The 21105-nt window shown below is 42.8% G+C and overlaps 1 protein-coding gene across 1 annotated transcript; it reads right to left on the bottom strand.

Annotated features, from left to right (window-relative positions):
- Positions 1–5575: 5575 nt before the first annotated feature.
- Positions 5576–11514, bottom strand: CXADR (CXADR Ig-like cell adhesion molecule). Its single transcript, XM_032681461.1, is given in 6 exon segments — positions 5576–5587; positions 7520–7755; positions 9014–9169; positions 9538–9742; positions 10388–10557; positions 11445–11514. Coding segments are annotated over 5 exon segments (738 nt in total). The 5' UTR covers positions 11500–11514; the 3' UTR covers positions 5576–5587; positions 7520–7603.
- Positions 11515–21105: the final 9591 nt, after the last annotated feature.

The following is a 21105-nucleotide window of genomic DNA, read 5'->3' as shown; positions in this document are numbered from 1 at the left end:
ATTTGGCAATGCAAACCTGCTCAGATTTAAAATGGTGAGAGACCTCAGTTTAACAGTCATATGAACAGCATTCGTCCTCTCATTTTCAAGGGTTCAAAGACAAAATCATGCCCTGTTATGCTGGATATTACACAAATAATCATATGTGGACACTTGCTTGCAGTGTAAGTATTTTTGCAACCATTTATTGACATGTTTTTGGTAGCAAGCTCCACTGACTTTTCCTTTGCATTTGGTCCTGCACTCCATTTATTCACAGTTCCTCTGTGTCATTCAGACCATGGGAAAAACTAGTAAAATTTGTAGAATGGACCACCCAGGACTCAACCACCACAAGAGTATTGCTGTGCAGGAGCATTGTATCATCATCCTCTGAACACCTCTAGGGTGTGCACAGCCCTGGGCATGCAGGAGTGTGGCTGAAGAGAAGATGAATGGGGAAGCAATACATTCCAGCCACTCTACATTGCAAAAAGCCAGATTCAGCAGATGGAATTATTTCAGACTCTCTGGTTCTGTGTGACTGGATCATGGTGGCAACAAAGACTTGACTGTGATCCTGAGCTCAGAAGTGTTCTGGAAGCCTCAAAATAGCAAATAGCACTCAGAGACAAGGGATCAGAGTATGTAGGGTTGGTACTATGCCTGCCCTGATCCCTCCAGCAGCACTGGGAGCAGGAAGGCCAGCTCTGCAGGAGGCTGCCCAGTTTCAGGACTAGTCTCAGCTCTGCTCCTTTGTCTCTTTTTCCTATGACCTAGAACTGCTTTGGACTCCTTCCTCTGATGAATGACAGAACTCAATCCTCTCCCCTTTGCTGGGAAATCCAGAACCATGCTGAGAGGGAGCATTCCTCCAAGAGCACAGGTAGAATTGATCCTTCTCTTTGTTTCTTAACTTTGATAGCAGGACTAGGCAGAATTGAGACAGGACAAAACAGGCTGTGGTGGTGTTGGCCATGAAGGGGAATTTTGGCATACAGGGTCATGTGCAATGGCAAACAGCGGAGGGACTTTTTGGACATTGTCATGGGGACAGTGAAATTCACCCAGTGCTGACTCTTTTAGAGTTCATGGATTGCATTCCCACTGGTGTTGGTGTTGCACACTTCGCTGAAGGAGGGAAAGCGGGATTTGTTTTGAGAGAACCTTATCACATTTATTGAAAGGTAGTCAGAGGAAAGGTTACCAGAGTGGGAGACAAGGGATCAGGGCACTTATACTATTTTTGGAGACAGAGCTGATATAATATTGATAATCTTTACCTAGTTGTGTTGACACCATGGAGTTTCTGAACGCTGTTTGGGTGCACCCATCTCTATTCCCTGTTCCAGTTTCTCCAAAAAGGCAGGGATACAGCAGCCCAGGGACGTGATTCCGGAGCGAGCATGGCTGTGTATCCCACACAGACAGACAGACAGACAGCAGGGCAGGGTTCAAAGGTGTAATCCTACAGCACTGCAGATGAACTCGAGGGCACTGCTCTGTCCCTGCTGCTGCCTACTGTGTCACTCACCAAGGCACTTCCTTTTTCCTGCTGCCCCTGGTTTATCCAGTGGAACTGTACATTTGTCAGGGTCTGACCCATCTCCTGCTGTTCCTGTCCAGTGCCTGGTAACAATGGAGTGTCGTTATTGGCTTGTGCCTCTCAGCACCATTGTGATACAACAATGGTTTGAAGAAAGAGGCCAATTTCCTTTCATTTTAGGATTTGGCTAATTTGACTCTTAGTAATTTCTAAATGGACCCACACTGGGAATTCAGAAATGCCAGGATTCTCTAAACTTATTGTTTAGAGAAAAAAAATAAAATTGCTGAGAGACTGAATCCTGAAAAAATGTAGTGGTAGATAAGAGTGGAAATTCATGGAGATGCTTCTCTTGAATGGAAAAGAACAGGTTTCTTTGTTCAACCTGGAACACAATGTTTAATGGAGAAAGAAGACAGAAAGATTGGGAAACAAAGGCACAACAGAGACTTGATGATAACAAATCTCTTATTAGGTAGAATAGGGAAGACAAAACTACTGCTCTACAATAAGCTGTGGTGGCACCAACAGCCCTTTTACAATGACCCTGTTAAGGACAGCATTCAGCAGAGCTGCCTGCCCAGAAACTAATACAGCAACACACTGCTAAGGCACCTTCCTTGGATTTCAACTTCCAGAAAGAACTGCTTGGACTTTAAGGGTCCCTAGCAAGAGGGAGAGCACCAGAAGCATAGAATGGTTTGGGCTGGAAGGACCTTAAAGCTCATCTCATTCCAACCCCCCTGCCATGGGCAGGGACAACTTTCACTAGACCAAGTTGCCCCAAGCCCTGTCCAACCTGGCCTTGAACACTAGAAGACCCTCTGTTCCTTTTCAGGTCTTTATCAAATTTGTAAAATGATGTTCAGGTCTCTTTTTCAGCCTTCAGATTATAAGTATATGAGTGAGAGAAGTCAAAGCTATTCTGTCTTGACTTACTTTCTGAGGCTTTTTGACCTTTTGAGCCAAGTAGTGGTTAATTCCCGCTGCACAAAACTGCCAGGCTTCAAGATGGCTGTAAATGTGGCACAGAGTAGGATTGTGAGGGAAAGAAGAGAAACTACTTTCTCAATATTATTCTATTTTAGTCACCAGCATTTTAATTGCTTGCATTTTCAAACTTAACTGAGCTGCAGCAACATGTGCTTTCACAGAGCGTTTCCTACAACTTGGGAGGTGCTTTAGGATTTACTTCCTGGCACTTCATTCCCTTGCAGTGGTGTGAAATGCCTTTTGCAGGAATATAAGAGATCATGAAAGTAGCAAACCATAATCCCACAAGTGTTACTGATGCTGCAGCCACATCTTCTGCTCATTGCTCCCGATACTTGACAGGAAACAAAAGTGGGATCAAGGGGCAAATTAAGTATTTAGTGGATATTTGTCAAGTGCTCAGCTATGTTTTGCTAATATTGAGTTATCCTTCTGCTTACCTTCCGGGGGCTACTCTACAGTGAAAAACTAGTGAGGCGAGAAAGAGCCTCAGAAAAGCATCACTGCAGCCTCCTCACCTCAGGTAGGCCTGACACCAATTCCTCTGCTGCTCAAGCAATCTGTGCATCAGGAAAGTATTGTCTTGCTTTTAAGACACTGGTTCAGATTACGCTGTAATAGACCACGCTCAAAACCAGCAACAGCAACTGTGAATACTTTCTGCACTCAATTACACTGAAAAAACAGAGATGAACCTCAGAAAAAAAAAACAAGTTTTGTGGTGAGGGCCCTGGGGCAAGCTAGGTTCAGATCTTTGCCTTCCCACAGTCTTCCTGTCTCCTTTTGGCTAAATTTTTCTCTGCCTTAATTCCCCAGAATTAAACTATGGATGCAAATAAAAGCTTTCTTCTTTATATCCTTTAAATCACCGTCACATTTTCCCAGAAACATAGAATGGTTTGGGATGGAAGGCACCTTAAAGCTCATCTTGTTTCAACCCCCCTGCCACGGACAGGGACACCTTCCATTAGATCAGGTTGCTCCAAGCCCCATCCAACCCAGCCTTGAACACTCCCAGGGATGGGGCAGCCACAGCTTCTCTGGGCAACCCGTGCCAGTGTCTCACCAACCTCAATGTAAAGAATTTCTTCCTAATGTCCTAAATATACCCTCTGTCAGTTTGAAGCCATTTTCCCTGTCGTGTCCCTACATACCCTTGTAGCCAAATTCCTCTTTGGCTTTCTTGTCAGCCCCCTTCAGGTACTGGAAGGGGCTCTAAGGTCTCCCTGGAGCCTTCTCTTCTCCAGGCTAAATCCCCCCAGCTCTCCCAGCCTGTCTCCAGAAGAGAATTCCAGCCCTCAGAGCATTTTTGTGGCCTCCTCTGGACTCAAACAAGTCAGCATCTCTCTTGTGTTGGGGGGTCCAGAGCTGGACACAGCACTCCAGGTGGGATATCACAAGAGCGAAGTAGAGGGCAAGAATCACCTCCCTTGACCTGCTGCCCAGGCTATTTTTGATGCAGCCCAGGACACAGTCAGCTTTTTGGGCTGCAAATGCAAGAAATGACCAATTATTGCCAAGTCATGTCCAGTTTTTCTTTCACCAGCACCCCTAAGTCCTTCTCAGCAGGGCTGCTCTCAATCCATTCTCCACCCCAGCCCGTGTTGACCCCAGGGCCTTGTGGATACTGGATCTTGTTGAGCTCCATGAGGTTCACACACACGCCCACCCCCCAAGCCTGTCCAGGTCCCTCCAGATGCCATCCCATCCCTCCAGCATGTTGACCTCACCACACAGCTGGTGTCAAAGTTCTGGCTGTGCACATCAGCATTCTCTCAGGAAACATCTGCACACGATTCAAAGGAAGAAAAAACTTCCTCTTCCTGCAGGACTATTCCAGGTGGGCAGTTTCCCTCCTGTGCTGGGAGGGAAGCAGGTTCAGGCACTTGGATCTAAGCTCTGCTCCCCCACCTGCCCTGCTGTTCAGAGCTTGTTCTGTTCACATCAACACAGAGCTTTGGGGCAAAAGGGGCCTGGTGTTGGGGGCTTGTTGAACTCGAATCAGACCATGGGGACAAAAGTTCCCATGGCACACTTTGACTTATCTGAGAGTGGAGATGCTTGTCACTTGGAGAATCCCTCCCCAGGAGCATTTTCTATTCAGTCTGTGTTGCAAACACCTTTGTTTGTTTGTAGACTCCATGTCCTCATCAGGAGACAATCTCTTCATTCAGAAGGGAAGATTCAAGGCCATCTTTATCCATTGTGGTTATTTAGAAAAACTCTGACAGCACGAACACAACAGGCACAAAAACCATGAGGTAAATTATGACCCTTTTTCACTCATAGTTTCTGTGATACTGGCTTATGACCACTTTAATGTGTGGACTTGACAGGGTAACATCAATCTATTTTTGCCCATTAATCAATATATTAAAATATTTATCACAGGTACCTAAATGGTTTTTATAACCTGAACATTTGAAGCAAACTCATTTATTGACTTGTAACTGAATATATGAAAATCTGTCATATGTACTTAAATAGATTCCATAGCCCTAACATTAGCACAGAATTTATTTTGGCTAAATAAAATAATTTAAAAGTTTCAGATCTAGTTGAAACTGGTCATCCAGACTTCTGGAGTCAGTGGTGAAGGATCACTGGAGTGAAAGGCATTCTTAGTGGAGAAATATGCACCACATCTGGATGATATCAGTTGTTATTTGGAAGCGCCTATTGACATTAAATATAATAGTAATAATAATAATAATAATGATTATTATTATTGTTGTTGTTATTGTTATTGTTATTATTATTACTATTGTGAGGGTGGTGAGGCACTGGAACAGTTGCCTAATTAAAATAAAAATATATTTTAGCTGTGCAAGTTTAATATTAATTTTCCCAAAGGTTTTTAATTACCGATTTCTTCCTGTAGAAACACAACAAGGACAATGATGTTACTAGTATTTGAGTGATCCTGGTTTGACTGTGAAAGTCACTGATCTGAACAATACAGGGAACATGAGTTTGACACTTTTTTGATGCAGAAAATTTTTGGTACCTGTAAGGCTCTTCTAGTGAGGCATGTTCTCTGCAGCATTCTCTGGGCTCTAAAAGAATAATCTTTCCCAGACACAGAAAAGGATGTTTGGAGGTAAATTCAGTCGCAGAGGATGTGTAGAACAAGATTCTATAACATCTAGTTATTCTCACCCATAACACTTTGTTGCAGGGACATATTCCATTTTTCTTGCCCAGGTTTCATGATTAAAACAGTATTGTCCTTCTCTGTGGCTATTACTTCAGCTGGTTCAGGAGGGCTATTTGGTTTTTGGACCCATACTTTGCCTCCATTATTAAGGATGTTTCTGAATTTTTTCTATTAAAGTCACAGTATCTGGTACAGCTGCCATGAGAGGCAGGGTATGCTTATTTAACTCTCTAAAATCTACAGTCATTCTCCATGACTCATCACTCTTTTTTTACAGGCCATACCGGATTATTCCAAGCTGTGGTAGTGATTTTAAAACTCCAGCATCCAGCAAATCTTTAATTGTCTGTGATATTTCTTCATGCCCTCCTGGCATCCGGTATTGTCTCATTTTACTAATTTAGTTGCAGCAGAAATACGCACAGGAGGCATTTTTCTTTTTCCCACTAAGATTGACCAGGTACTAATATAATTTTTATTCCAAATTGGTACTGACCATCAGGAAGATTCAGGGTTAATCCTTTTAGAATACCTATCCCTATTTTATATTCAGGGATAGGAACAATCATGACCCTCACTCTCCAAGGTAACCAAGCTGCTGTATTTTTTCAATTACTTCATAGAGGGGCTTTCCCATCTTGTTAATCAAGGAAGTCAGGATTACATTTTTGTAGGCTGCTGGAGAAACCTTAATCAGCTTATTTCTCATAGTAACAGACAGAGCATGCTGCATCATACTGTCAGCATCTCCTGTGAAAATCACCGGCTCCATCCCCTCTTCCTTTAATCGCTATACACAGTCCCACAACGTACACCATGCATGCTCAACTCAGGCCAGTCATTTTCTCTGCAATATTTATTACTGTATTCTAAAGCAGCCAAAGCTTATGGATTAGTGTAATTATTCCAAAATGCATTCTGCACAAAGGAGTCTGAATTCAAGATTAAAAACTTCCTGGAATCCCCCGAATCAAGGGTTTCCCCTGACGCTCCCTGACCGTGCAAACGCACCATCCAAGTCAGCAGAGATTCTCCCAGTCTCTGTTTAAACCCCTCAATTATATCATTTACTTCATTCCATTATATCCCTCCTTATCAGCTGCCCATCAGCCCCTAATTCCATTTTCCATCTCCATACCGGTCTCACATCTATGAATTCATCTGGGGAACCAGCCTTATCAGAATCTGTAGAATCCCAAATATCTCCATCCCATTTATCAGGATCCCACTGCACAACTGCCCCTGTAATCACTGAATGCACTTTCTTATGATTCACTTTCCCCCTCCTTTTCTTGTACTTGTACTGTGCCACCTAAACTGCAGCCTTCTCAGCTACAGTCTGATGAGTGTCCAATTTATCAACAAGCAACTTATTTTGACACAGGTGTAGTATTATGTATTTTACTAAGGATTATATAGAACTTTGGCTAATAAGCAGACACATGGCTAAATACAACATTAGGCTGGAAGGTTCATCTAGAGGTCCACCTTGGTTCAGGCCCTGTTCAGGTCTCAGCACTTCACAAGCACAGTTCATTTCTGCTGACTTTTAGCCCTTATCTCATTGTTCTAAATCACTACAAGACAGCACATTTATCTTTGGTTAAAGATAACCCACAACTTCTTTCTACTTAAACAATTCTTTATTGCTCTTATAGCTAAACAATGTCTATTGATTCAACTCCCTGGGGCGGAAAAATCATTTGACTTATTTCCTACAGGTGCAGAGCTCAGTTATTCCCTAATCTCCTTCAGGCATCAAGGTTTTTATCTTTTTTTACTGACATTAAGTTAAACACAGGTTTGAGTAAAAACAGCTAAAATCACAAAGTCCAAGAAAACACAAGCCTTGTTTTGGTACCCACCAGTTACAAGGTTTTGGATTTGAGTTTAGAGGAAAAGGATATTCAGTTTTCACACGCAGAACGCTACATGACCATTACCCAGCAAACACTTTGAGGGGTGACATTCAGCTCAATAGAACATTCATCCGTGCCAACTCTGTTCGTGGCAACACAGTCGTATACACCAGAGTCTTCTTGAGAGACATTCTTCAGAAGAAGTTCCCCTGTATTTTTATCTACAAATAACAAAAGGTAGATGTTTACCATTTCCTTAAGTTTAATTCCATATTCAATACTACAGAAATATTAATGATATCTTAATTTAAAAATGTCGCATTAAAAACATCCAAATAAAAACAAAAGCCTATCGTGCTGTAAAATACCATTATTTGTAAAAGTCTCTTACCCTGTTAGAAATTTATTCCACAGCATCTGACTTATTTGCTAATTTGACTCATCAATAGATAGAGGAACGGATGCTACTCTCAACGCTCTACAGCCAATAATATAAGCATTAAGTTATCTGACATGACTAGAATTAGTTATATGTGGAAAAAGAAGGGGCATAACAACAGTAGCCTAAAGTCTTGAATGGTACAGAGAAAGATATTAATGAAAAATAAGAGAGAATCGAACAGCACTACCAGGAAGCAAGTTCAAAATGAAGAATAGTACAAGGTTCTGATTTTGTAGCTGATTTTTAAGGATCTGTGTTCTATGATATTACAGATTCTAATAGACTACAGAAGCTTACAAAAAAATGAGGATGTTCACAGAAGTCAGTTTTTGCTTGTTTTAAATCAAACTGAAGCCACATCTGCATTTTCTGAGGAATAAACTACAGGAGGATAGGAGACCCCTATGAGAAGAACCACGTCTTATTCTCTCTCCTCTAGAAATACACTTTGGCTACTCTTAGACACACGATGTCATTTTGTCCTGTATATCCTGTGTAACCTGAGTTAATATATGTCTATTTGTAAGCAGATTGTTAAACTGCTACACCTGCAAGGAAATCCTACCATCTCAAGGTTTAAGGTTTTCATAACTACAAAGAAGACCAAGAACTGGTACTCTGCCAAAAAAATATTACAGAACTTTCACAAAGCCAAAACTCACAAATTAACCTTCTACAGTGAAGTTCTCACAATAAAAATTCGATATCACCACTGTAATAATTTGAAATCCATCAGTCAAAATTCAGAATATCTAACTCTATCCTCACAACACTTGAGCACAGGTGAGCATGATACTGGAGCCTAATGGTAAGCTCAAAGCTTGAAACATTTCCCAGTATGAATTTTAAAAAAAGCAAAACAAACCCCAACTTGTTTCAATATCAGTTTTGTTACCCAGTGAGAGGGCAGAAGTGACATTTATCTTGACTACTTTCTATTAATACTAAGCATGAGATGCTCACAAGTCAAGATAAGACAAAAATACTAATGCAATCTTTTTAAATATTTCAGAGTAATAAATCAAGCTTGACAGTACTCAGCATGGAAGTGGTAGGAAGTTCCTGTGTGCCAGATACTCTCCTCCAGTCGTAAGACAAAAGTGGGGATCCTTCTCGTGATGCACATTTCAAGGTAACGTCTTTTCCAATCTCCTGTGATCCTTCAATGGAACATTTAGTTCCTGCTGGCTTTACTAATAAACAAAATATCACTGAATTAATAACAGTCACAATCAAAATGCTTACTAGTTGTGTTCTAGTAGGTCAGTCCATCTTGCTAAAGATAAAGCTTGTGCAACAAACCATTTCTCTGCATGAAAAGATTTTCTATGAAATACAAGCCAGGTGCAGAATTTTTAAAAGTGTTCATTATTCTGAATATCATTCCCTTCACCCTCAGAAAAGAGGGTTGTGTCCACTCCTTCCAAAGCCTCAATAATGACTGCATTATCAGAGATTCAATATGACTTTACCCAGCAGTTTTCATTTTAGACATCGAAGATAAGATGGATTAAGCACATACAAAATGTCACTGAAAATTCAAGGGAAGAAATTTTCTTACCAAGTACAGTCAACAGTATTTTTTTGCTTTGAACTCCAGGAACCTTCTTTACTTTGCACTGGTACGTGCCACTGTCTGCTGCCTTTAAATTCATGATATCCAATGAACCATCACCAGATCTGGGATTAGAATTAGTAAATTGCACTCGCCCAGTTGCAGTAGGATTATAGAGATTATAAATCCTGTCTACAGCATACATAATTATCTGTAAAAAAAGAAATATGATTCAGAAATCCACTTGGCTTGCAAACATTTTAAAAAATTGTTGTCCTCAGATTCTTGATAGTTTCATTCTATTGTTTTAAGCCCAGAAGTATGACATAGCCAAATACTTCCAACTTCAATATATCACCATACACAGCATTACAATGAATACTGCAACCAAACATCTGTCCATGTACCAATAGGTCAGCATTGACTTCTAACTTAAAGAAAACTGTTTAGAACTGCTCTAACTTCATTCTGTAAAACCTGTCTACTAAAATGAAACATCTTATTGTCAAGGCTTCCAAAGAATGGAAATTGTTACTAACTAAAGGAGTTAATATGTTTTCATTCAGGAAGATAATGCTGCTACAAAAGCAAAGTTTGCTTTCTGCAACCGAAGTGTATTTAATTTCAGTTTTTCATTAGAAAGCAAGCTTACAGTGAAAAATTTCTAGGCATTTCATATTTAATCTGCTATTCTAAAACTTCCACTATATTTCATATGACTGGTGTTTCAAAGTAATTCAAGATCACAAGCATCCCAACCTGACAGGTATAAATTAAAAACATCAGTAACAAAACTTATACATTTACCTACTCAAACAACCGAATTAACACTGCCCAGAGAAAAGTCCCTCCTTACCACTTGTTCCTTCTCTGGATTATCTGCTGGTATGAACACCCACTCAATATCTAGTGGGCCTTCATCTTCTTCTGAGAACTCAAAAGTACATGGCAACGTAACTTTCTCTCCTTATGCTTTTTCAAACACTGATTGGTCAACTGAAGTTATAGTTAGGCTTCTTGTTAGACCTATAAAAATATATTTTTGTATTTTAAAAAACAAGTAACATGCAGTATTTAAATCCATCATATACTTTTCCTGTACAGAAATGGTGTCAGACTTGTCAGTGCTGGAGAGATCCCGTGCAGATCCTGCTGCCAAACACAATGCACGTGCTGTTCATTTGGAATCACATCCAACAGGTAGCTACACCTTTCAAACCATACAAAGCTAACCCAGACATTTTCGGCAGCAGGTTTATTATTTATAATCATTAAATAATTAATTACAGGAACCTAGTAACACCTAATATTTGATATGAAAAACATTTGCTACTTTTTAGTAGCCCCGGTACGTTTTGTTTGGTTTGTGTGGTTTTGGGGTTTGATTGCTTTTTTGTTGTTGTTGTTTGAGACTATCTACTCATTTGTTTTCTTTCATCACTAAAGCCAAACGCTCTTAGGTCCATCCAGTTCAGCTCCCTTCCTCCCTCTCTTTAAATTCTCTCACGTTTCCTCCACAGGGTTCAACCGCAGCCATCGGGTCTGGACAACTGGTTTCCGAAGGCTCTCTGGAAGCCACCCAGAGAGCAAAACCAGAACCAACGCGGGTGCTAGAGGTATTACACACGGGGTTTGAATCTAAATACTTGTTTTTTTTCCTCACACACACACGGCGGAGACCTACACACACACGCGTAGGGGCGGAGGTGCGGCGCTCCGCGGGCACCGGGGCGGGCGCCTGGCGGGCAGCGGGCCCTCGGCCCCGCTGAGCTTTCTCCCAGCCCGACAGAGCCGCCGCCGCCACCTCCCTCCTTCCATCCTCTCTCCCTCCTTCCCTCCTCTCTCCCTCCTTCCCTCTCTCCTCTCCTCTCCTCTCCTTTCCCTTCTCTTCTCTCCCTTCCCCTCCTGCCCACCTGCGGAGCAGAGCAGCACGAGGGACAGCGCCAGCAGCGGCAGCGGCGGCTCCATGGCGCGGCGGGTACCCAGCGCCGCCGGCTCCGTCCCGGGCTCCTGGCGGGTACCCGGCACCATCGGCTCCGTCGCCTGCTCCCAGGGGCACCTCCCGCCCCTCGCACCGCCCCGCAGGTGACTCAGCCCGGCCCGGTCCGTCCCCGCCCCGCCGCGCCCCCCGCAACTTGTCCCCGCATCCCAGGGTTGGCCGCGGCTCTCCGCGCATCGCCCCGCGGTGCCGCCCGCTCCCCGCCCGGCCGGCAGCGGGGATGGGGCATCGCTTTGCGAGCCCAAGCGCCCGAAACAGCCCGTGCGAGCCCGTGCGGTGCCCGCGGCGGCCGAAGCGATGCCCCGGGGCGCGGCAGGCACCGCACCGCTCCCGCCGGTAGCGCTGTCGCTTGCGAGTGCAAAATTTGTAAAAGAAAGGATAGAAGTTGAGCAAAACTATGCAAAACAACTGAGGAATCTGGTTAAGAAGTAGAGTCCTAAATGTTCACCAAAAGATAAGGAACCCAGGCTTACTTCTTATATTGCCTTTTTTAACATCCTTAATGAGTTGAGTGACTATGCAGGGAAACGAGAAGTAGTTGCAGAAGAAATGAGACACAGAGTGTACAGAGAATTGATGAGATATTCTCATGATCTAAAAACTGAGAGGAAAATGCATGTTCAGAAAGGGTGAAAGGCTCAGGAGTATCCAGAGGTGCTGGAAGCAGAGAGGCAGAGAAGGCACAGCAAAGCTGTGAATGACTGAACAATGGCACTAATGCGACTAAGGCTGATGTTGAGAAGGCCAAGCAACGGTTAAACCTGCACACACACAGGGATGATGAAAACAAAAATTAACATGCTGCACAACTACAGAATTTTAATGGGGAACAGCACAAACAGAACTACATTGTATTTCCTTTAAGCTGCCTGAAGCAACTTCAAGGAATGGATGGTGAGCGCCGAACAGATTTGTTCCAGTCCCCACAGCAATGCCACTGTAATGCCACCTGGCCACAGGATTTGGAGGGATGTCCACTGGGCACCTCCCCAGGGACCCCCAACCCACCACTTCCCCTCCCTGGGTACCAGTGTCATAAGCATCCCATGGTGGGACATTCAAATCTAGGGAGGACTCTTACATCCAGAGGGTCCCCTATATGTGTGGGAACCCTAAAATCTGAGAAAGATCCCCAAAATTTGGGAGAGAAAAAGGGGGATTAACGGTGGGCTTGTCCTGAATATCTCATAGTGGGGCATTAAAAACTGGGGGGTCCAACATCCTGGGGGGATCTATGGTGTCTCCTCAGTATCCTGGGCGTCCCATAAGTATCCTTTCAAGTTATTTAATTGTTAATTATTGAAGTTTCAAGCTTCAGTTATACAGTTCAATAATAAATCTCCTCCTGGCAGAAAGGAAGAACACAGCGTTTTTATCCCAAACTTTTTGTCTACCTTGTAGTCTTATCAAAGGTACTTACAGTCCCCTCATCACCAGAGGTGGTTTGTTTAATACACCAGACTTGCTACTGAAATTTAGTCTTCAAGATGGTCAAAGGATAAATGGACAAAGATTGTATGCCAGGGAACGGAGATTGGATGAGGAAGCTGTTCTTTGTAAACTACAGGCCACTGGCAGCCTTGGAGTAGGTGGACAAAGGGATTAAGCATGGACTGCTGTGACAATGAAGACCATGGACTCGATCAACCAAAGCAGAGGAGACTCAGGTACTAAGGGAAGGAATACACTGTTAGTACAGGACAGCACATGCACAGCCTTTGGACCCAGTGAGCCCCTGTAGGAGTCTGTGACTCACTTTGCTCTGCCAGCTCTGCTGTGAGAGTGCCGACCCTCGGCAAAACATTAATAATAAAAAACAGAGGCATGATGTTATCTCAAATTGTGGCACCCTGCTGCTAAATGAATGTATGCCGAAACCCTGGGGTTTGCAAAGCCCGCTGAAGGCAGTGGAAAGATTCCTGTTGACCTCAGTGGGCTGTGAATAATCCTCAAGTGGGAATAGAGATCCAGTTCCAGTGGCTGATCTCATCTCCATGCAGGTTAGTCCTGGGACAGGTCCCATATTCTGGATCTCTTTCCCCCCATGGTGTGGGGCGGCCCAGTTCTAGTTCCATTTCCATCTGAGGAACCATTTCCGACAGCTTAAGTGGATGGGGAGGGGGACTCCAGCGCCAGGGGTTTCTTCAGGTCCTGAGCCTGGAGGGAAGAGGTGCTCTCCCCTCCTCCCACCCACGTGGCTCCATGGCAGGTACAGAGACATCACACCGAGGAGGCAAGAGAGAGTTTATTGTTTGGGGAGTTACATTTATAGGCTTAGGAGGATTCACAGAGTAACCAATTACAGGTTGCAGGAAGGGGTTAACAACCAATAGGAAGGGGTTAAAAAGGGGCCAATGAGAACACCTCAGGATATCTTCTCAGGACATTCTTGCATGGGATAACACTTGTCATGGGGGGTCTTGGGAAGAAGAAAGCATGAGTTAGCAAAGAGACTACAAAAAGCCGTTTTGAAACATGTTTAAACCACAGTTTTCTCATATACTGCAGATTTCCTGCCACACCATATCAGCCATGGTGTTTGGTGGGTGATAAAGCTATTTGTTGCTGATAAGGACAAACACACCCTCATTGTACCCTGAAGTGGGGATGGGATGAGTTCATCTAATCCCATTAGACACCTACATCTAAATTAAACCCACTCTGGTACTCAGTGGAGAAAAGTCAACATTTCATCTGCAACTCATCACTCCAAAATGGACATCTAAAATAGGTCAGATGATTCACACTCTAATTTCCTGTTTCTTCCCATTGACAATAAAGGAAACATAAACATGTGGTGGGAAGAATATCACTCCAAGTATCTTCATCAGACTAGCTCCAAAAATGTTTTCTTTTATAGCTGATTGCTAAATCAAACAGCCAAGTCAACACAAGATCCTAATGGAGACAAGTTCAAGCAAACCCAGTTGGCTTTCATTTGTCTTGCGTGAACTACAGAGCTTTGCCTCAGTAGGATTTTATATTAACAACATAAATATATTCCAGTGATAAAATAGCCTTTCATGTACCCTATTGTGGTTGCATGGTCTGGATCATAGGTCTAAAATGGTCTCAGGTATATTTCAAAGATAATAATAATAATAATAATAATAATAAATGGACAAGAGGTTTCAAATTATCACCACATATTAGCTCTCAGAAAGCTCTCATCCCAGTGGTGAAGAGTACATGGGGAAATTCAGCACCAAATTCAAACCTAAAGGACATGTCTACAACTGAGTTTGGACTCCCATTATGCTCAATGGAGAAGGAGTCAATACAGGCAACACAGACTGGAACTCACTTGCCTAAACATAAGTATCTAATTTAGAGTGACCTGAATCCAATTTAGAGTGACACTCTAAGCTCTGTTGGCTGTAGAAAATCACTCTCCAAATGAGGAATTTGGCCACCACCTCCAATGCAGTCATGACAAAAAGAAGCCACCTAAAATTAGGTAATTGTTGTTGAATCTCATCCACTGGAAACTGCCCACTTGGTTGCCCAGTAATAACATCCTTACCTGGTCCATATCCTGACAGGATACAGTGGGATGAGATGCCCCATGTCCTGGACCACTAGGACTGTTATGTCAGGAGTTAATCATAGAATCACAGAATCATTTGGGGTGGAAAAGACCTCTGAGATCATTGAGTGCAACCATTAACCCAGCACTGCCAAGCCCACCACTAAACCATGTCCCCAGGTGCCACATCTTCATGTCTTTTAAATTGCTCCAGGGATGGTGACTCCACCACTGACCTGGGCAGCCTGTTCCAATAATTGATAACGCATTTAATAAAGAAATTTCCCCTAATATCCAAACTAAACTTCCCCTGGTGCAACTTGAGGCCATTTCTTCTTGTTCTATCACCTGTTATCTGGGAAAAGAGACCGACTCCCACCTGGCTACAACCTCCTGTCAGGGAATTGTAGAGAATGATAAGGTCCTCCTTGATCCTCCTTTTCTCCAGACTGAGCCCCTCCAGCTCCCTCAGCTGCTCCTCATCAGACTTGTGCCCCACACCCTTCCCCAGCTCTGTTGCACTTCTATGGACATACTCCAGCATCTCATATAAGATTAAAAAACAAACAAAAAAACCAAAATAAATTTTTAACTAATAACTTTATTTTGAAGCAAAGTTTCTCTCTATATATTTATTCTAAAGCAACACTTTTATAAATGGGCAAAAAAGGTTTTGTACTTGTGGGTTTGCTCATACTGAGAATGAAAATATACTGTGAAACTTTGACTTTTACCATGAAATGGAAATGCTGAGTTTCAGGCAGCTCAAGTTAATAAAGCCTTGCAAAGATGAACTGTACAACATCTTGAGCACAACCAAACTCATAAAGTGGCTCCACAAGAGGACATTTAAGTACCACTGCCAGTCTTTGTTGTGTCAGTCCGATCCCCTCCCACCAGATGTTTGTTGGATGATAGTCCAGACAAACCAACATAAAGCTTCTCATGAAATTACCCCAAACATAATAGAGCCCTTGCATATTTGAAAAGCTCTATTCAGAAACACAGCTTCTTACTTGGCACTTACCCTCAAAATATTCTTCACTGTCAGCAGCTATTAAAAACAAGAATAACAATGGCTATTTCTATAATAGCTGTGTTTTGAAATCTCAGAGCACTTTGTGAACTTAACAGATCTATCTGAGCTGTATGGACTCATATCAACTATTAGGGAATGCAGCTCTGTTTGGGGCAAGAATTGGACTTCTGTTCTCAAAAACTCTATAAAGAAATACAGATAAGCATGAAGACAGATTTATGAAAGCAGGGATACCTTCCACTATACCAGGTTTCTGGTCCAAACTGGCCTTAACCACTTCCAGGGATGGGGCAGCCACAGCTTCTCTGGGAAACTTGTGCCAGTGCCTCACCAACCTCACAGAAAAAATCTAAATATAAAGCCTTTTGACTGCTAAATCACCCTCATAATCATCCTACTCTAATGAGCAGTCCATACCATTTGGTGAATGCCTCCATCACTTCCAGCATACTGTGTAATTGTCACTTGTGCCAGGCAAAATGATGGAAAAGAAAGAGTATTTTGTACTTGCATTAATTCACTTGAAACTAGATTTAGTTTCCTCTGCAACACGCAGAGGAAAATCAATTCTGGAGAGAATTTGAGTATCACATAAAATGCCACTCGTGTTTTTCACATTATTAAAAGAATAACCTAAAGTATTTTAGGACGGAATAATCTAAGCTGGAAGGAAAATACAAAAATAGGCTAGGAGGGACATGACCTGTTTAACCAGGGGAAAGGTTGCAAACACAAAAAGCTTTGGCTACTCCTTTTCCATAATTTTTCATCATTTTCAGTCTTGTCAGCATGAATAATACCATTGATTTTTGCTATGATTACAGAATACAAAACAAAGTTGAAAAACAGTTGAAAGACCATTTCTCTCTTTTGCTTGCAATTGAAACACCCTTTCCAAATGCAGACAAGTAACGAAGCTGACTAAGACTCCACAGAACATACCTGATCAGTGTATAGTCCAGGTTTTGAGGCAACTTTTTAAGAAATATTTTTAAACAATAAAAAAGAAGTTACTTGCATGTTATAGCAATCCTGTTTCTAGATGAGGTTGTCACCTGATTTAGTAAGGAAAAAAATCTTCTCTGGTCATTCCTTCTGTTTGTTTCTCTGTCTTGCTCTCTGTCCTGGGAAATTGTCCCTGGGTCATGGTAACTCCTAAACTGCACCTGGAAATTCTGTAGGAGAGTTTTAGTTTGTCTGGATCCAAGCCAGAGTAACCTGGTCCAGTGGCAGGTGTCTCTGCCCATGGCAGGGGGTTGGAACGAAATGATCTTTAAGACGCCTTCCAAACCAAACCATTCCATGATTCTATGATAAGCCAGGCCAGTACCTTGTTGACTAGAGATGGATTGAGTTCTCCTGCCTTGTGCAGGTGTCTGCTGCTGTTTAATTTGTTGGCGTAGCCTGGTAGAGACAGAGAGACGGATGGATAACATCCAAATGGCAACTGGGATCTAGCCATCCAATTTTGGAGGGTGAGAGAAATTCACAATAGGGCATGACCAGATCACACCAAAAGGGCTCCAGCCAGCAAAAAAGCCCTGCCACATAGAATCATAAAATCCTAGAATGATTTGGGTTGAAGTCACCTTAAAGATCATCTCATCTTTGTCTTTCATATTGAAAAGGCACGAGAGAACTGCCTCATCCCTGGAAGTGTTCAAGGCCAAGTTGGATGGGCCTTGGAGCAATCTGGTGTAGTGGAAGGTGTCCCTGCTCCTGGCAGAGGGGTTGGAATCAATGACCTTTAAAAAGTCCCTTCCATCTCAAACTGTTCCATGATTCTATGAAGAGAAAAAGAGCAAATTCAGTAGAATGGACCATGCTCAATTTACCAGAGAAAAGGCTCTGTATTTCCAGGTTTTCCTGAATTCTACCTTGTAATAGTTGTCTCCTGATCTAGGGAAATGCTGTGTATGTCAATAAATCAAACTCTGTTTCCAGTACTGAGAGGTGAAAACACATAAGAGCACTGCTCTGTTCTCTGTGGGCATTTGGTGTTAGAAGGCTCTGTACCTAAGTGGTGCTCAGCTCTTTGTCCTCACTGATGTGTTTTCTCCTCTTCCCTCTGGAACAGACTTCAGTGGAGCTGTTTGCAAAAAAAGGGGGGTGGAGAGGGAAAGGTCAATGGCTTCATGAAAAAGAGAAACAAACAACATCCCAGCAGGTTTTACAGTAAAAGAAGCCATTTAGTTAGTAAGTCTTGGTTTGTTACTGCAACCTCCTGGCTCTTACAAAGCTCTCAGCTCCTCACAGTCCTAACACAGCCAAAACTGTGCTGACAAACCCTTCTGGATATATTTCCCTCTTTACATTACCTGCTCAGGTAATTAATGACTTTATTTCCGACTTGTCCAGCCTTTTTTTCTATGCTTTTCTGGCTGGATTTGTATTCAACTACCACCTCTCCTGCTCTCATTGCCAGACCAAAACTGCTCTTACATTATTTTCCCAGGAATAATTCTCTGACTTTCCCTGGCTTAAAAGTGACATTATCTTTTATCCCTGGACTTTCAGGCTTTTTGTTCAAGTAAGAGATATTTCCAGCTTGATTTTTTGTTATATGCCCTGGTTGGCAATATCCTGAAGGATACTGATACAAGATTGTATGAAATTACTGTCACAAGCCCTTCCAACCTACAGCATTAGATGCATGAGGATAAAAACCACTGCTTTAGCAGCAGCGTAAAGTGATTACACTCTCAAATTACACACTTTAGGTCAAGATCTTATGTTAGTTGAGGTAAAGCTGGGTAACCAGTCTGGCCACAAAGATGTCCAAAATCCCTGCTTTAAATAATTACATTTTATCGGGGTTGCTTCAATTTCTCATAATGTCCAATATTTCACAGAATCACAGAATGGTTTGGGTTTGTGGAAGGGACATCTTCCACTAGATGAGGTTGCTCCAAGCCCCATCCAACCTGGCCTTGAACACCTCCAGGGATGGGGCAGCCACAGCTTCTCTGGGTAATTTGTGCCAGAGCCTCACCACCCTCTCAGAGAAGAATTTCTTCCTAATACCCAATCTAAATCTACCCTCTTTCAGCTTAAAGCCATTCCCCCTTGTCCTATTCCTTACAAGAATCTTACCACAACTCTTGTTGCGTGTTAGAGTGTGGCCATAAGCACTGTTGCAGACAGACTCTTCTCACTCCAATGCAAGTTGAATCTGTAGAAGGTAATTTTGTGTAATGGGCTTCTAAAGGCAGCTGCAACCTTCCCCACACCCACTTTTCATGGCCACATTTATTCCTCAGCCATTGCAAGATCACTTTATTCACTGGATGATGGCATCATGAAGAACTAGGGTGAGAGTTACAGTTAGTTCCTTTATGAAAAAGAGTGAAAATAGTTTCAAGGGAAAAGACTTGGTATTTACAGCTTTGTAAAGACTATGCAGAGTTTTGCAGGTTTTCTAGTAAAGGAGCTATCTTCTTTTTCAAGGAAGATTGTTTTAAAGTTCATGCGTTTAAAAAAAGAAAGAATGGAAGCAGATATTAATCTCCTTTCAGTGAGAATATATGAGCAACTAAAATGAGCTGGGGGTGTTTATACTGGAGAAGAGCAGTCTCAGGGAGACCTTCTCACTCTCTACAACCGCCTGGCAGGAGGTTGTAGCGAGGTGGGGGTCAGATTTTTCTCCCGAGTAACAAATGATAGGACAAGATGAAACAGCCACAGGGGAGGTTTAGATTGGATATTAGGAAATATTTGTTCACAGAAAGGGTTATGAAGCATTGGAACAGGCTGCCCAGGGAAGTGGTGGAGTTACCATTCCTGAATGATTGAAAAACGTGCTCAGAGACATGGTTTAGTGGTGGACCTGACAGTATTAGGTTAACGACTGGACTAAGTGACCTTAGAGGTCTTTTCCAACCTGAACGATTCAGTGATTTTAAGATTCACAATGGGTTTCTTGCAATTTAGTCATTATTGAGATCCGTCCAGTATTTCAAGTTGTTCCACTGCAGAGCCTGTGGCTGCAGAGCCATCTTGTGGAGGAGGCTCAGACGGGTCTGCCAGGAGGAGACTTTTTTATTACTTTTTTTCTTTTTACATGCTACAGCTTGATCTGGCAGGAAGAAGTCTAGGCAAGACATCCTGCCCACCTAGCATCTGCTTCACCCACCCTGGAGTATCAACAAGTCCTCTGACTCTGTAGAGATTCCCAAATTCCCTGAGAGCTGAAACACAGAAGTCAATACTTCTCTCATCATTTCCTAATTTAATACTCCCAGCTTGGAGGGTTTTGACAATGCTCCTGTCATGAGGTTTTGCCACTTCTACTTGAAAATATAAGGATGCCATCTGAATTTCACACACTGAACAAATGTGCCTACAAATGGGTGCAGCTCCATGTATACCAGGTACAAGGCTCTGAAATTAAGGTACGTAATTCGTTCTTTACAAGTTTTTTTGGGGGGAAGAAGACAGGAATAGGAGAAATTCCTCTCATTGGAATGGTTAAACATGCCACCCCTTCTGGAGATACCACTACCGAGTACAGGGTCTGGAAAATGAGAGCTGGGAATCTTATAGCAGTGCAGGATGTGGGATCACAATTGAGGGGGGTTATAAAATACTGCCAGTACCAGGCTGCTGGGAGCAGGGGGTCCATGGGCTGACAGGACAAGGACCTTGCTAGGCAGGGTCTGTCATCTGTTGTGTTCAATTCTGGTCTCCACAGTTCAAGGAAGACAAGAAGCTACTGCAGAGGGTCCAGTGGAGACCATGAAGACGATGAGGGGTCTGGAACACCTCTCTTATGAGGAAAGACTGCAGGAGCTGGGCCTGGTTAGTCTGGAGAAAAGACTGAGAGGGGACCTCATCAACACATATAAATATTTCCAAGGCAGGTGCCAAGAGGATAGTGCCAGACTCTCTTCAGACTCCCTTCAGCGACAGGACAAGGAGCAATGGCCATAAAGTAAAATACAAGAAGTTCCATCTCAACAAGAGGAAGATTTTCTTTACCTTGAGGGTGACAGAGCACTGGAACAGCCTGCC

The sequence above is a fragment of the Chiroxiphia lanceolata genome, chromosome 3 (genome assembly GCF_009829145.1).
Source record: "Chiroxiphia lanceolata isolate bChiLan1 chromosome 3, bChiLan1.pri, whole genome shotgun sequence".
NCBI lineage: Eukaryota > Metazoa > Chordata > Aves > Passeriformes > Pipridae > Chiroxiphia > Chiroxiphia lanceolata.
This window is presented reverse-complemented; position numbering and strand designations above follow the sequence as displayed.